This window comes from Ambystoma mexicanum, chromosome 9 (genome assembly GCF_040938575.1).
Source record: "Ambystoma mexicanum isolate Mex_15411 chromosome 9, UKY_AmexF1_1, whole genome shotgun sequence".
NCBI classification, from domain to species: Eukaryota; Metazoa; Chordata; class Amphibia; order Caudata; family Ambystomatidae; genus Ambystoma; species Ambystoma mexicanum.
This window is the reverse complement of record NC_090931.1, coordinates 852,935,616-852,952,695: the sequence shown is the minus strand read 5'-3', so window position 1 is coordinate 852,952,695 and position 17,080 is coordinate 852,935,616. Positions and strand designations below refer to the sequence as shown.

Below are 17,080 nucleotides of genomic sequence, written 5' to 3'. Positions count from 1 at the left end.
GCCTTTTTTCAGGGCAGCCCCCAAAACCAAATATAGAGCGTAATATTTGTTTTGGTGAAGCACTGTGCATATTGGAGCAATCCTTTTGGGGGTGCATTTAAATGTGGACACCCAAATCCTTCAGATGCTTATACTTAGTTTCCAGATGCTTGGCCTTGACACATCACAGCAAGATTTGATTTAAATATAATTATGCACCTCTATGAAATAAGTCAATATTCGGAACAAACCACAGCTATGCCTTCAAGGGAGAAAGATGATTGCGTCGTGCCTCTAACAATGTGGTTTCCTGCAAAGAAAAACCTTCACTTAAAACCTCTGTCTAGAAATCAGAACAAGATCAGCCAATTAGAAGATACTCTGGGGCATCCCTGTTGCACTCACCCGGACCCACAAGTCTTTTCCAAACAGGGATGGACCTTAAGCACAGTTGCTGTTTACTTAGTGGTGGACATTAATGACTATGCTGAAGAAATGCGATGACTTCACCAGAGGGAAGACCTTTCGATTACCAGAGAAAATACCACTTTCAGAGATAATTTCATGTCCTCCTTACAGAGTTGCTTGCTGTGCATTTAGTGGAGACACTAGAAACGGTTTAAGTAAAAGGAAATGATGTCATCTCAATTCTCTACTGTAAATTTCAATTGTCTATGCATTTTCCTAAGTTGTCAATTTCCTGGTTAACTGCCTGTAATGCATTTGAAGTGATAGGGTTGTGTAGACAACCAATCATGTGGACTCATGATGACCTTATTGTACCTTGTTATTCTTGGCAAACTTGGCGCGTGAATCACTCAGTGGGGTTTAAGTCCGGTAGTCCTGACGGAGCCCGATGATTTTCCATCATATTGCAATATCGCCGGTGTCCTGTTCCAGGTGTGACTCAGTTTTCACAGATTAGACAAAGCCATATTTTACAAGCTCGTGTTCCGGGGCGTGTGCGTTCAACTTTTGCCCTTTCGCTCCGCTTAGAAAGGTGGGAATCCCCTTTTATAGATGCCACAATAGCCCTGGGATATACCCAGAAGCAGTGAGGAATCTTCTGCTGTGTTTCCCATTGTGTCATTGATGAAAGATCCCCTTGTCTGCACATATCATGTAGCCGCTCTCATGTTCCCCACTCTAGGGAAGGGATTGGAGTCCAGTCCTGGGTTCACAATGTTAGATTGGCAAAGGCACGAATGCAATTGTGACAGGTGAGATCTTATTCTGAGAAGCGAGGACTTTAAATCCTTGAAGGACTCTGTACTGAAAGTTTGGGACGCGCCCACTGTGAATTCTTTCTCAGAAGTAGAGTGTGATTTACTGTATGGCTATTGGTCAGGAAGATGACACGTGTTTCCATCCCAGAACTCGGTGCATCGTGCCACACATAGATGATATTTTTAACTACAGGTTCCAGCAAGCCTTGCCTGACGCCGCCGAATGGCAGGTTCTAAAGACCAGTGATCGTGACCCTTCCTTGTAACTCAGTGCCATTTGGGAAAGCAAAACATTTGGTACTTCTCTTGTGGGTTATGCAGAACAGAAGCTGCTATAGAACACCACAAGAGTGGTATCATAGGAATATCATAGGAAAGACACCCCTATGTGGTAAAGGATACCTTAGGCTCCTGGGCTCTTGGCCGTGCTCCCCCATCTGATGAGATTCCAAAAAGTATCCAAATTGCCACTAAGTGAGTGGTGTGTATTTAGTCCATTTTACACAACTACGTAAGAATGGCACAGTGCGGTGGGAGACCACAAAATAAATAAATGCTCCGGGTGAACAGGTGAGATCTGTTTAATAGTTGTGAGAGGGCCTCATTACGAGTCACCCGGTCTGGAAAAAATGCTGGTAAAACGTCCGGTACTACCGGCGGCCTAACAGAGACCTAGTAATGAGGGCTTCTCTCTTGATTGACTGGTGGCAATTTTAGGTTGTCTCACACGTCTGTTTTTGACTATTGCATTTGCATGCAGACAGTGTGTCTGCGTTTGAGGCACGGATAAGGTTAATGGGGCTGTAGATAAGCTCTTTTCCAGTGTTTCAAGTGTTGCTATGAGGTGGGAAGCAAGTGTGCTGGGCATGGGTATGGGGTGTCAGTACATTACCCTGGGGGTTACTGGGTAAGCTAGCCTCTTTCAGATCTGGGCATGTCAATGGGGAGGGTTGCCGCGTTGCATTGTAGCTGCCTGCTGACCGTGGGCTGTCTCTGAGTATGTGGGTCTTGAGGTATGCTCTGTGCCTGCCCCAGCACCTACCATGTCAACTCACGGCCATCTTGTTGTCTTTCTGTCTTTTGCTACAGGTGAGCGCCCCTTCCATTGCAACCAGTGCGGAGCCTCCTTCACGCAGAAGGGGAACCTGCTCAGGCACATTAAGCTGCATTCAGGGGAGAAGCCCTTCAAATGCCCCTTCTGTAGCTACGCCTGCCGGAGGCGAGATGCACTGACGGGCCATCTCAGGACACACTCGGGTGAGTCTTCAAAATAGAAGGAGAGGGGCAGTCTCTCTCTCTCGCTCTCTCTCGCTCTCTCTCTCTCTCTCTCTCTCTCTCTCTCTCTTTCTCTCTCTCTATCTCACTCACTGTCTGTCTCTCTCTCTCTTTCACACACACACATACACGGACACACAACTGCTGACAATCATCGTTGTGGCCTTAAAGACCAAGACTACTCAAGCTAATCATTAGGCAATTCGTGTAATGAAAAAATGCTTGATAACTCATCATTACCACTTAAGTGTAATAAATACATGTTTTAAAACTATAAGAACTCACAGGATGGCGATGCACCTTGCTTTACTGTGACGTGTCTGTAGAATACCCTGCAGGGCACTCTCCGTAATCGGGGACACCTCTGACGTAACATAATTTGATGGTAGATAAGGAGCGCCTGGTAGACAGGGTCTCTTTCTTCCCTGTCTCCCCTAGACACAAAGACCCAACATGGCATCTGCTCTTAGTATGGCTCAGCCAGTGCTCGTATTCTGCTGCAATTTTTGAAGGTTTTGTTCTGTTATTGATCCACTGTTTTTTCGTCCACCCTTTTAGTTAATATGCAATTTGTCTCCCTACTTTTTCATTATCTAGTCTTGGGACCAATCAGATTGCTTTTGATGCTGTTCTGAAAGCAGTAGTACAAGACCTGCTTTATTTGCATATGCCTCTCTGGTAGCATCGTAGGGTTCTTTTTCTTCTCCACACTACATTGCCACGTTCTAAGGCCGCCTTGTAGTGATAGATGCCCAATGAGCCCTTTGCTCTTTGGGTGCTTTGGAAACCACCAGTCCGCATGGAGCGCTGATGCCCAAGCAGTAGAACACAAAGTGTAAGACTTTGCAAGTGCCTGCACTGGATCTCAGGAGCAGGCTCCCCTGCTACTGGCCTTGCATCTGTATGTCACCTTACTCGGGGGTATTCAAACCTTTTTAGGCTGAGACCCCTCGAGTAAAAATGTGGTTGCTGAGCCCCCATTGAATAGATATATTGCTTCTGGGGCCCCCTAGATGTCACATCTGCTTATATCTTCTATTAAAATCAGTCACCCTACTTCATTTTGGAAGAGTCTCGTGGCCCCCTTGGACAACCGTCGACCCCCCCAGGGGGGCCAGCCGCACAGTCTGAAGACCACTGCCTTACATTGTTCTAATCACCTTTTTAGTATCACCTATGTGGCAGACGCCCTTCATTGACCCTCGAGAATGCAAGGAAGAGCCCTGGATTGATGACGGCCCTTGTGTCATATCCCTTCCTTCTCCCGTAGCCGCACTTACATTTAAGACATGGCTGGCGGTAAACTATACAGGTGCGCCCAAGTGTGTGTTCCTGTTTCAACGTGAATGCTCTCGTCTTCGGAGCACACCTTGATCTTGAAGAGCAACCTCCCGATGGAAGACCACCTAGAGTTGGGGAGTGGAGGTGTGCTTGAGTTTGATGAAGTGCGATCACGTGGACGGTGGAGAGCGAAGAGGTGGTTCAGGGGAGTTATGTGCTTTCCTCAGACATCTATGTCTGGCCTTAATCTCACAGTTTAAATCCTATCAATGCTATCTCAGCGTTTCATCCGAAATACATTGAGTCGATTAATGAGAGTAGTGAAAGCACGCATTGCTTTGGCATGCAGAAGCAAGAGGAATCAGACAAGAAGCTCATTATTGTTAGAATCATTACTATTATTAATATTACTATAACATTATTGTTATTATTAATACCACTCAGTTTTCGCTGCGTAATCTGTTCCCTAGATACAGGTGTCTTCAACTATACCTGACACTTCGCTCGAAAGGAAGTTGGCTGGGAAGATAGCTCAGGGGCAACACGCTTGCCTTCTAATTGGTAATGTATAACATGCTTAATACCCAGAGTTTTCTAAGTGCGGACCCGGGGATCGAACCTGTGTTGCTCTGCCTCGTCTTGCTTCCAAGGAGAGTGCATTGCCCCTGAGCTATTCTACCGAGCCTTAGAAGCAAGACAATGCTGAGCCGCGTGGGTGTGAAGCGCGATATAAGAACCCAATTTAATTTAAGAGAAAGCTGTTGATGCAAATCACAGCATGGAGATACACTTGCTGTTTTGTGCCAAATTACCCAGCAGTGCCTGGGACTAGTGATGCCCCCAAGCCTCACTGGCCAATAGAATGTAATTTCCCTACATGGTGTTGCCTCTGAATGGCTGGTGGGATAAGCTTGCTGCCAGTCACATGATAGGTACACACCTGACGTGTATGGCATCTACACCCAGATGCACAAGCCCTCAGCGGATGCTGCTCTACTGACTAGTCTGTAAAAATACCTATAGGTCAGTCCATCGCTGAATAGAATGTACATTATATCCGTTTTTCACTATTCAATTTATAGCACTGGGCATTTTAAGAAAATAATTCATGGAGCCAGCAGCGCCCTCTTAACAAAGCTTACTCAGTGGGGCATGGTCTTTGCGTTCGCTTGAAGCAGGAACAATGGTGCCCAAATCCACTTTTGAATAGAATATTTGCCAAAGGGCTTACGTTATAGTATTGAGATCTTAACATAGCCCTGATTGGACTGTAGCAGGAGCTACTGGATTAACACGTAGGGCCTGATTCACACAAACATGTTAACATGAGAAAGTCCCATTGAAAACATGTTTGTAACTCAGCCCCCTGCACTCTTTTGGGAGAAAAGTTGCTTTCCTATCACGTCGCCATGTTAGGAATATAACGCTCACCTGCGGGCTCATGGGTGCCATGGCTCATAATATTTGTCTGCTATTAGCACTTCCTGTGTGAACAGCAGCGGCTGGCCCTGACATTTTTAGATTGCGAGAAAGGCAGCCTAAACCATCTCTTAGTTTCAACCTCAGCTGACAGGGTTTCGCAGGCATCCATTTCCCTGTGAACGGAAGCTGTCCCCCACCCTTACTGATTTCTGAAGAGAGGGTACATCTTAAGTAACAGAAAAATATACATGTTGTGTTCTATCAGGTTGTACACACTTTTTTTGAGGATTTGGAAAGTGCCTGCTTCTTTCATTTGTTTCTGTTTTTCTAGTGGTCCAGTCTATTCCCCCTAATGCCCAGCTCTGTCTCTGTTGCAGCAGTGCCCCCTACCATTTATCTCTGGCTCTACCAAATCCAACATCATGTTAAGCGCATATATTTGTTTCCTAACGTTGTGGTTTCTCCCCCACTCCTGTCATTCATTTCCGATGGCGACTACATGTTCTCATTGGCGTCACGCTGAGCTTCATTTCAGTATGTTCCTTCTGTTTAAATATTGATGGATGAAACCTAACAACTTTATTTCATAAAGTATCTTCATCTTAACCTTTGACCAGACTAGTTCACTAAATTTGGACCACAATTGGGTGCAGAGTTTTCAGGTCTGGCGCCCCACGAAAATGGCAAATAGCCAGTTTGACAGCACAACTGTTGCACTTTAACAACTCCACCAATGTCCTGTTTTCTTGTTTGTTCCAATCGAGTTGTTTAAAGGACTGATTTACTTGAAAGAGATTGTTTTGGGACTATCTGTATTGAATACTATTTCATTGGGAAAATATCTTTGATTAACAGTTTTGTTAAAAAATGATGTTTCCCGAAATAATTTTATTTTTGGAATCATCTCGATATGTTGATGTAAATACTCTGATTGTATTGACCGTGCTCATTCATTTAGTCGGTTTCAGGTACTTACTGGGACCCAATAAACTGAATTCAAGTCAGTGTGGAAACACTCTCTTGGGACACCCCTACCATGTAAATGTGGTCACTTTGACCAAACCCTACCATGTAAATGTGGTCACTTTGACCAAATCCTACCATGTAAATGTGGCCACTTTGACCAACCCCTACGATGTAAATGTGGTCACTTTGACCAAATCGTACCATGTAAATGTGGCCACTTTGACCAACCCCTACCATGTAAATGTGGTCACTTTGACCAAATCCTACCATTTAAATGTGGCCACTTTGACCAAATCCTACCATGTAAATGTGGTCACTTTGACCAAATCCTACCATGTAAATGTGGCCACTTTGACCAACCCCTACCATGTAAATGTGGTCACTTTGACCAAATCCTACCATGTAAATGTGGCCACTTTGACCAACCCCTACGATGTAAATGTGGTCACTTTGACCAAATCCTACCATGTAAATGTGGCCACTTTGACCAACCCCTACCATGTAAATGTGGTCACTTTGACCAAATCCTACCATTTAAATGTGGCCACTTTGACCGATCAGTTGGAAAGTCTGCGTGCACACACGTGGAGTGGTAGCCACTGTGACGGTGTATGATTGGATGTTGATTAAACCTGTTAGATAATGAAAGCTAGACCGCATTTATGGTGTGTCTGTAATGTATGCTGTCAAAGTCGAGTAGAACCTCAGTATTTCCAGAGTGCAGCAGCGCTCTACAGCTAAGATCCTGTGTCTGTGCGGGTTTGTATAAAACATGAGTTTAGCCCATTCAAGAATGATGAAGATCCGCTGGGGAAAAGAAAGTTGTAGGGCCAGGAAGGTGGAAAAGGATGTTGCCTATTCAAAGCTTCTTTTGACTCAGTGAGGAATTAACTGCTCTGAAACAACTCTTGGCTCTTCACCATTTTGTGGTGGGCATTCAACGCTCACTCTATAGTGTGGGTTTCTTGGAAATGGTCCTATTTTGTTCTGATTCTAATTACAACATATACCAAATAGGCTTTAAGTACATCAAGTACCGTGTCTGTTCAAGAACACTTACACTTTTGAAGGATGGGAGGCTAATAGAATGGCAAGGGGCATTGAGAGAATGGTGGACACAGTTTTCCATGCTCTGCCTTTGTTCACTCTTCCGAATCCTCAATGTGATCTTTTTTCCAAAAATAAACACCCTCGGGTAAACATTTCTGACACCACAACTGGTGGATCCCAGCTACTTTTCCAAACCTATTAACAGTAAACCCTGTGTCCCACCTGAATAGTCATTATCAAACTAAGTCAGATCAACGCATCCCAACAGAATTGATCAACTCTACCACAATTAGCTAACAAGGCAGGCAGCATTGCCCTGGTGTCTGTTCCTGCCTGACCGGCATACCGGTTCATCTACGCTGATGCCGTTCCCTCAGGTGGTATTCCTGAGGCTGGAGGTCAGATCTCCAAAAGGCAGTCAGCAATGCTCTAGACTGTAGCCTTCGAAAGGCAGATAGTGTTTGGCAAATTTTGCAGTTACTTTTTGTCAAAAAGAGTTGTGCATCAACTTGAAGCTCCAAACCCCCACACCCCCCCCAATTCCCTGGATTCACCACACTGGATTTGAATGAGAAAAATATGGATTGATTCTGTTTCCCTAATTGTTTTTTTTTTCCCCACAAATCTGTACAATTCTGTAACAAATGTAAGAATTTAGCGATCGAATGGTCCTTTTGTGGGACCAGATGATCCGATTTTAAAACAATCACAAATCCATGTTTCTATGCAATTTGTGGTGGGGCTGTTTGACAAAACAGTGTTGTTTGGCCTTTCAGGTTAACAGAGGTAAAACTATTCCAGTTTCACGGTTAGTCAATGTAAATTCACCAATCTTTACAATGTTATTTTTATTGTTTTCCATATGTTCTGTTGGAATTTGGACATGCCTTAGAGTCATTCTTTCTCGCCTTTAATTCTGGCCTTTATCTCCATCTACAACCAACCAAAATCCTCATCTCAAGTGAGATGATTGTTTTTGCTAAGGCTTGACAAACTTCCTGTGACAAATCGACTTCCGGGACACCAGTGGTCTAGGGATAAATATCGGCTTCTAAACCATCAATCAGCCCCACACCTCTAGTACACCAGAAGGGTTCCGAACGGATTGGAAACACAAGTAAATTATAAACCTCCTTGTCCAATTTTGGTAACGTGGATGGAAAGGCAGGCTTATCTCTGCAAGGTTGTGGATCATTGGTTGGTTGCAACACAGCGAAAATACAATTATTACCCAATGATAAAAGGGACTGTCCAGTCTTGTTTCCCTCGAATGTCGGCCAGACATTTTTGGGGCTTCAAACAAGCCCAACTACACCTTCTAAAAGCACCCTTATTGCTATTCTCTGTGTGCCACCACTGCTCTCCATGGCCTCCCTTCCTCCACTGCACTCCAACTTTTGCTATTCTGTTTCTAGCACTAGTATGCTGGACCAAAAAACAGGTTTGACATGCCCCACTGCCCAGCAGCCGCCTGCTGCGCCTTAGTGAGGCAGTGGGACATGCTGGATGGTCCTACTATGGTGTAAGTGCCTGCCCTTCTTACATGGTCCTACATTTAAACACTGGGTGACCTTGAACTTTCCTGGACGAATCTCTCGAAAACCTAAGTTTGTGGGAACAAAAATCACTCAAAATTCTAGTGATTTGGTGAATCACCAAACATGATCGATCATCACTAGTGAATGCCTTTTCAAAAATCAGGCCATGCCTCATTTCATCTGCCCCAAAGAGGGGACCCCTTTCAGAACTGGTCTTGAGGGGACTTGAGAAGTTGCCCTGCAGGACAGGACTTCTGAAAGGTGGTAGAGCCAGCATGAGCGAAGCAGCCCTCAACTGGCGCCAACAAAAACCTACTGGCCTCACAATGGCATCAGTATTTTTAGAAGTTGCCACATTAGGCAGTCCCATCTCTGCTGATCGACCTTTTTCTGTAAGGCCTTACACGCCTGTGATCAGGTCCACAGAAGGCCTCAGGATGGAGTTGAGGCTTAGCTTCAAGGCATGGTGTGGATAGGCAATGCCTGTCCTCTTGGATGGCTGTGCGATCCGCCCTTAGGTATGATATGATATGATATGGTATTTGTAACGCGCCTATACACAAGTGTTTCAAGGCGCGACAGGTGGTTCTCTTCACTTGGTTGCAGACTCCAGAGTCCGCTGCTGGGTCATATCTATGCTATGCCATGCTCTCCACCCGCCCCGGAACCTAAAACTTCAACCCACTTGCCAACCTTTCTCATGCAAACCTGGCTTTTTGAGACAGGCAGGTAAGAGAATAAGGAAAAGTCTCAAAGGCCATTAAGGTAGCTCAGTAGGTTAATGGCTTATTCATAGGAATCAAAATGAAAGCTGAGGTCACATATTTTGATCCAGACCCGGCTGAGCCAGCCTTCCAATGCTCCAACGTGGTTCAAAGTTAATACAATCTGAGATGCACAACAGTAACACCTATCATTCATAGCCATGCGAAGCCACAAGATGGAGGTAGGACGCGATATGTGAAAAACATGCATGTTAGTTGTAGCCTAACACAGGGACTCAAAGATGCACTCCTGCTAGAGCTGGTCGAGCGCCAACATTTCCAAACTGTGCAGGAATAACATTTGGGATTTGGAGTCCAGCTGTTTCGGATTACGAATGAAAGGGGGTCCCTTACACATGATTGTCGCCTAATTGGGACAGGTGATGGACAATGGGAATAATGCAACATTGACGTAAATAGTGAGCGGGCACATGCATACCTGGGTCTGAAACTTCGACGTTTCAAATGTGACCAAGTGGCGCCATTTTGGACTTGTCGTCACAGCTTTGTAGTCAAGTTTGTTTTCGCGTCTGTCCGTCCCTGCTTGCCTCCCGGCAATTCTACTCAAGCGTAACATTAGTAGCAGGCGCCTGCCGAGAATTGCAGAGGGGTAGGTTTGGCGCCTTTCATTTCCCCTCAGCCTTGACTGCCACAGACATTCTGCCGCGTTTGCTATATTTACTGAAAAGGTGCAATGTTTGAAAGTAAAACAGAGAACCCATTTGGAAGCTTTTACAAAATGTACGTTTGATAAAGAGAACAACGTTTTGAGCTGTAGGACCCACTGCCTAACCCAGGCCAATTCTCAAACCTTGTAATCTTGAGCAACTCCCTAGGCATCCTTGTGCCTCAATGTATTCATCTGCGACAGTTATACACTGGCTAACCCCAGCATTATTCTCAATATTTAAAAATAAAAACGGCACTTTTCAAATAGATGGTATAATCTAAAGCGGTGCTGTGACAGGTCTCGAAGCCGGAGAGCTAGTGAACTGGACCCGAGTTAGTAGAAATCCGACCGTACTGAGCGTGTGAAAGCTGGGAGATCATATGCACAATTCGCATTTAATCCGTAGTGTACAGGATGTCACCTTGGGACATTGCCAACTGGGTTGTGCTCCTATTGGATCAGCGGTTCCCACGTGATCATTTGTCTGCAGCCCTCGTGTGGTGGTTAAGACTTTGACTGCATCGAAACCTCGGGTCTTGTTTAGAAATGACACTGAAAGGTGGGAAGCGACCCTAGCGCGGACTGGATCAAAGCAGCTTTCACGGGCAGGTAAAATATTCTCAAATCCGAACTCTGTGGTTGGGTTACGATTATCTCTTGGGATGGCCCTGTCATTTGGTAGTTATTGCTCAATCAGACATTCTCGGTACAGTAAGTCACCTGCAAATGACTCAGACGTGCTGATCATAGTTCATTCTTAGAGTGAAAACAGTGCTGTTGTGACAACCCCACCAACATCTAAAGTCCCATACCAAAATTCCCAACCCCATGACAGGTGGACGGAATACTAGATCTCACCTCAATAAAGCACATTCAAGTGAGCACCCCCAGACATTGGCAAGTGGAAAAATGTCTATCACCCTATGTGAGGTGAAATCATGTTGGCTGCACCCATCGTGTGAGCTGACCCCTCACTGGCCTAGCAAGATACCTCACAGTGCTGCAAACACAATGGGGAGTGGCGGCACGTTGCTCTCTAAAGAATCCCCCTCCCCGCCTCTTGCCCCCAAATCATTTAGTCAATTTTGAAGGCTGGCTGTGGAGCAAGTAAATGGGGTGATTACTTGGGGGGGGGGGCAGGGGGTACTTTGCAACCTGTAGCTGTCCTGATGTTTTGGACTATGACTCTATTGATCAATCACCATTGACTGCGATGCTCAGGACTGATGGGAGTTGTAGTCAAAATCATGGTCTAATCAGCCCGGCCGAGTCTGCCTTGCATTGTTCCTGGATGGAACAGCGGGTAGTGTTTCAGTAGCATAGGTGCAAGATCAGTGGCCAAAGTTCTGCATTTTAGGCACACACAGCAATGTATTAAAATGTAGCTGTCACAGGAGCTCTACTGCAGTAGGGGGGCTTGCAGGTCTAGTGGTTAAAGGTGCAGCTGTGCAACCTGAACACTTGAATTCTAACCTTGGCTTCTCCACTTAGCCAAGCAGTGTGATCCCTGGTAAATCCCATTACCCCCTGGTACTACAAATCCCGCAACTGGAAACAATGTGAGTGCTTAGAAACAAGCTAAAACCAGTGTTATGCGCTATACGAAGAAGAGTGACCTCACTGCATATAGATAACCTTTTGACCTCTCGGCCGATGGCTGCCAGCAGTTGCGCGGGCGCGGCCTTGTCTTGTTTTTTTCTTATTTACTGTGAACAGATAGGGAAGAGCGAGAGAAAAATATGGCCAAGAGTGATTCAACAGGATCCACAAGGGATTAGAATAGAAGAGAAAAAAAAAGCACCCAGGGAGTGTTTGCCCGACAGCATTCCTGGTGTGAAAGGTTGGATTCCACACCCTGCCTGTGCGTGTACACAGCTCCTTCGCGTGGCTTGGGAACCGTTCCGGGCAGACTTTCGGCTTTCAAGTGACGCAAAGTGGGGGCCTGCCCTGCGACTTGGCGCTAGAACGCTGTGTGCTCATGACAACCTAAACTCTTCCTGGGGGAGGGGGCTGACGAGGCCTCAGACACCCTGGATACGAACCCCTGGGTAGGCCAGACATTATCTAAGTGTTATGTGTGAGTCAATTGCAGGCTGTTGCGAGGAGTTGTACCCCCACCTTGCAATAGGACCAGATGTCATTTTATTTGACACAAAATGGCACCCTCAGTGCTCCTTTGCCGGTGGCACAAACGCTGTCTGTCTGCCTAGAATGTCCTTTCAAGAACTTACATTGTTGTTGCATGATCAGTTCCAATCGCTTAGCCACTCGTTTTCTTTGCATTCTGGGACTTGTAGTTCGGCTCTTCCACTTATAAAACTCAACCAACAAGCCCCAGAATGCAAAGCTAAAACCAGGAATGGATTAGCACCTACACATTGGAATGGATCATGTTGGCAACTAGGCACCTACAGGAAAAGAAAACAGCATCTCCAGCGCACTTTGGGGTACGCCACCACCCCAGGGACACAAGTGTAGGGTAGAGCCATAATGCTCACAGAATGCACGTCAACTACTCTGCTGCTTCTCTTCAGTAGACCCCTCACTCCAGCGCTTGGAAGAGGCAACTGCTGCAGACCTCAAGTCTGCTAGGACAAAGCACGCCCCAGTGTACATGGAGCCTGAAGTTTGGGATAGGCCAGGAGCCTCCAACCTGTGGCTCTGAAGATGTTTTGGACTACGACTCCCATGTCCCCTCGCCATTGACTACACTAGCTAGAGCTGTTGGGAATTGTAGTACAAATCACCTGGAGAGACAAGGCTGCTGACCCTTGGGACAGCTGATGGCCCTTGTACAGTACATGAGGCCGAGCGGACACCCGAGCCTTCAGGATACTCCCCGTCTGGGGTGCTGAGTTTTGGCCAGGCACAAAGTGCTGGAAGTGCGCCAGCCCAAACCGCCAAGAGTGGGGAAGGGAGCCTGGTGCTGAAGCAAAAAGTGACGCACCGAGACGTGCATCACTTCCCAGGGGGCTCTGAACAATGGTGTCCGTAATTAAGTGCTCACACGTCCCGTCTGTGTCTACGGGAACACAAAGGGACGAAGGGAGGGAATACTATTGACAACAGAGCAGGCAGACATGTAGTCGAGATGTTGAAAAGAAAACAACTGTTCATATTTTTACGAGGGTTTTCTCTTCCTCAAGTAGGTGACCGGGTCGTCACACCGCGTACTGTTACTCACGTGCGCAGGTGAGGCCGCGAGCAGGGAGGATCCCTGTCTGTGGCGCCACTCCAGACGCAGGTTACGCAGCGTAGGTTCACATGAGAGTTTGCCAAGCTATCCACCGTCGCCTCTGCCAATAGCGGCCCGCCCAGTGCCTCCAAAACCTACTGGGAGGCGCCCTAATTAAAGGCATAGTTCAAATGTCACCCCGCAGGTGACAGACTTTAACAACCGTTATTACCCGCTTTGAACGTATCTATTCTGCCCTGCCAGTGGAAGGATGACTTGGCAGTTTTGGGGCATTATAAAAACGTATTAACATACTATCTGTGCCTTTCTGTTAGATCTAGCATGATTGGTTTGTGTGTGTGTGTGTTGTGGCAGAGAGGGAGGTACATACATCGCTATATAAATGCAAAGTAACATAACATAACATATAGTGTGCTTGTCACTGGTCCTCCTGCCTGCTGCTGATGGAATGTTGGGGGAATGTGATGCGGGTATGGTTCCATGAATGTCAGTTAGGCCCGGGCTGTGAGTACCTGAGGATGGACCAATGAGCGTCCCCCTTCATGTGTCTTGAGTATAATATTTACAAAATGTCGGGCCAGTTTGGCTAACTGTATCAGAGCAGTACACCTGCATGGGACCAGTACATGATCCGTATCAGACCAGCAGCGTTGGTGCTTTCGGATCTGTTGTCAGACACAGCCCTGGCCCAGTATCACGTAAGGGCCCCGGGTTAATTGGTATGCCCGCGACTGGTCCAAGATCACACAGGCTTGTGGTCAGTAAACTGGCTTGGAATTCAGAAACTTTTACAGAGCAGAGTGGGACCATCTGACCGACCTGCACATGGATTAAGGCAGCTGTCATGTGTGGGGCACTGATATCACGCAGGTGGCTTCAGTCATGTGGACTGGGAAGGGAATGACCCATTGCCCTAGAGGTGACGTGGAGGGAGGGTGAGTGGGAAGGTCCAATCCCCAAATCATACTGATGAGCTGAGACCTCTTCTCAGGTTTGAAACTTGTTTATAACAAGATGCATGGCCAGTATCAGCTGGGAATGGAGACCTGTGGTCAGTGTGCACAGGATGACATGGGCTGCTTTGACCTAGCTTGTGATAATGCTGCTGTATTGCTCCCCCATTAAAATAACTGGGGTGCACAATGAAGGTCAACTCAGCAAAAAGAGCTGAGTCGGTAAATGAGGATTGCCATTTTAGGACACGGCAGGGTCTATAGGGTGACCAGATTTTCAAGACAAAAAACTGGGACAGCCGACAACATAAAAGAAGGACTTCCCCCTTTCAGCCCACCTGTTACCACACCCTCACCAGCACAACCCCATTACCCTATCCAACATTATTTCCAGCAATGCCCCTCTATATAAATGATCTATAATATGTAATCTAAATTGTGCAGTTTTGTCTATGCATTTTGGCATGTTAATTCAAATCGAGCTTTTGCGTTGATTGATATTAAAGGGCTTGCTGTTCAATCGTTTACAAGCAAGCCTTTGTGGCACAATCAGTTAGTGGCGTAGCTCGCACCAGAAAGGTTGGGGGTTTGAGCCCACACTCCAATATCTGAACGTGTTGTGAGATTAAGTTCATGATTGTTGTCACCTGCCCTTTGCCTAAAACTAGGACTGGGTATTTAAATTTAAAATATTCTCAGGACGGGGGACAGAGGGGTATGCATTGCATTTGCTACAAATGTTCAGACTAGACTATATCTCAAACACTACATTAAGGGCATGTGCAAAAGGGGTGACAACGGGATCGCCTTTGGTAGCAAATTCGCTTGGCGGAAAATCCCAGCATCCTATCACTTTGAGCAAGGAGCAGTCAATATCTGCCCCAGAGTACCTCGTCGATTCGTAAAGTACGCGTCCTCCCTGTGGGCCAGAACCTTCCCAAAGATGGAAAACTCCTCTGTGTGATCAGCGCTCTTAGGAGGCACCGCACTAGGGGTTAGCTTCTCTTTTCTACCCAGCTTTTATCAGGATTGGTCCGCAAATCTCGGAAACGGGGATTTAAGCGTGACGTCCCTCTCTCTCTGGGTCAGTTCCTCTGGGCAGCCTGTGTTTCCACAATGTTGAGTTCATGGCTACTGTAGCTCTATTGGTTTTATATTGAGCCCCTAGTCCCCCAATGTGTTTTGGGGACCTAATGCCTCTTGTTCAGTCTGATTATTGAACAAGGACCAATAGACTCTGTGCCCAGTGGATCACGTCACAGCTACTTCTTTGCCGTTCACGCTCAGAGCGTGAAGGTGCCGGGCAAGCTGAAGGGGCCGGGCAAGGTGCAAGTCGCTACTGCAATTGATGCCAGTGCCATAAGACATAGCATTTTCTGGGAAGGTATCACACTGAGCCAACCAAAATAAGCAGGATTACAATGTATGTCTTCAAGAGAAATATTCACCCTTTCTGGTATTATTATTCTGATAAAATAAAGGCGTTTAAGAATTTGGATTTTTTGAGTGTCAATTTTAGCATGGACTGTTAGATCGGTGCTGTTTTCTTAGTACACCGTTTCCAGCTCAAACTCTTTTCCCAAGTGCGTCCATTGGGACCTGTTGACAAATCTGGGCCACTAGGGCCTGCTCGTCTCAATGATGCCGCTCTAGCTATAGGCAACTTTAAATGGTTCTGGGCCTGGTGAGCAGAGCCGGCCTTAGGGCAGGGTGGGCTGGGTGGCTGCCCGGGGCGCCCTGCCTTTAGACCCCTGCCACACCAGCTCCGGGGAGTCTTTTAAGATCTACCCCAAGCTGGAGTGGTGGGAGAAGGCTCGGCAGGCACCCTATTGAAATGAAATGCGGTCCGCTCTCGGGAGCACAGCACATTTAATAACAATAGGACGCCTGCCGTGCCTATTGCAAGATGTGGTGCCCCCCCTCCCTCGCTGCATGACTAGGGGTGCGGGGTTGGGGGGGGGCAGGGGAGCAACATTTTGATTTTCTGCCCAGAGCACAGAAGCATCCAAGGCCGGCCCTGCTGGTGGGTTTGCTTGATTTTCAATTGCAAAACCTGAACTTCAAGCGGCCCAACCTTTAATCATCTTGCTACCTTTCTCAGAGGTTTGGCAGAGAGCGTGAAGTGTCTGCAGGGCTCGCCCCGTGTATAACTTGGGAAAAGGCTGGCTGCCATAAATCGGGCCATTTTCTGTGTTACATTCTTAGAGGTGCCGCCATCTTAATTTGAAGACGGAAGCGATAGAGGCTCTTACTGCTTGGCCACGTGGGCGTAGAAGTCCACTTGCCAGGTTCTTTTGGCAGCTCATAAACACATCTCCTGCCCTTATTTCTTTCATTCAGTAAAACACTGGAAAGCATCTACCGCCCACCCACCCACACTCCTCCCAGAAGTTCTACTCTGCTGTAACAACTGGCTTTCAGAAAAAGAAAAAAAAAGACACTTCTCTTCTAATCTTGTTCTGCGGTTCCAGGCTTTTAGGTGGTTCAATACGTGCGCTTAATACCTTTTTGGTTGCAGCGCCTACTTTGTCAAACAATACAAATGCAACACAATGTATGTTTCCTTTCTCATAAATGTGGCGCTTCCTCACCTGTGTTAGCACCTAGACACAATTTACTTTTCAGTTGGAGCTACATGAAAAAAAAATACATAACCACCATTTTCTCTTAGTCCGTCATATGCTGGACTACATGACAAAGCGTGTACATGCATGCTCAGTGGTCCTTCTGCTGGTATGCAGAGCTGACATACACTATCTC

General features: G+C 46.5%; 1 protein-coding gene across 8 annotated transcripts in view; it reads left to right on the top strand.

Annotated features, from left to right (window-relative positions):
- The window catches only part of IKZF2 (IKAROS family zinc finger 2), a 203,926-nt gene that overhangs the window by 139,996 nt on the left and 46,850 nt on the right, over positions 1 to 17,080 (top strand). For all 8 annotated transcript variants that reach the window (XM_069615922.1, XM_069615927.1, XM_069615923.1 and 5 more), the window contains one exon: positions 2,295 to 2,462. In XM_069615922.1, the coding sequence (XP_069472023.1) occupies positions 2,295 to 2,462 (168 nt within the window). The remainder of the gene's footprint in view (positions 1 to 2,294; positions 2,463 to 17,080) is intronic.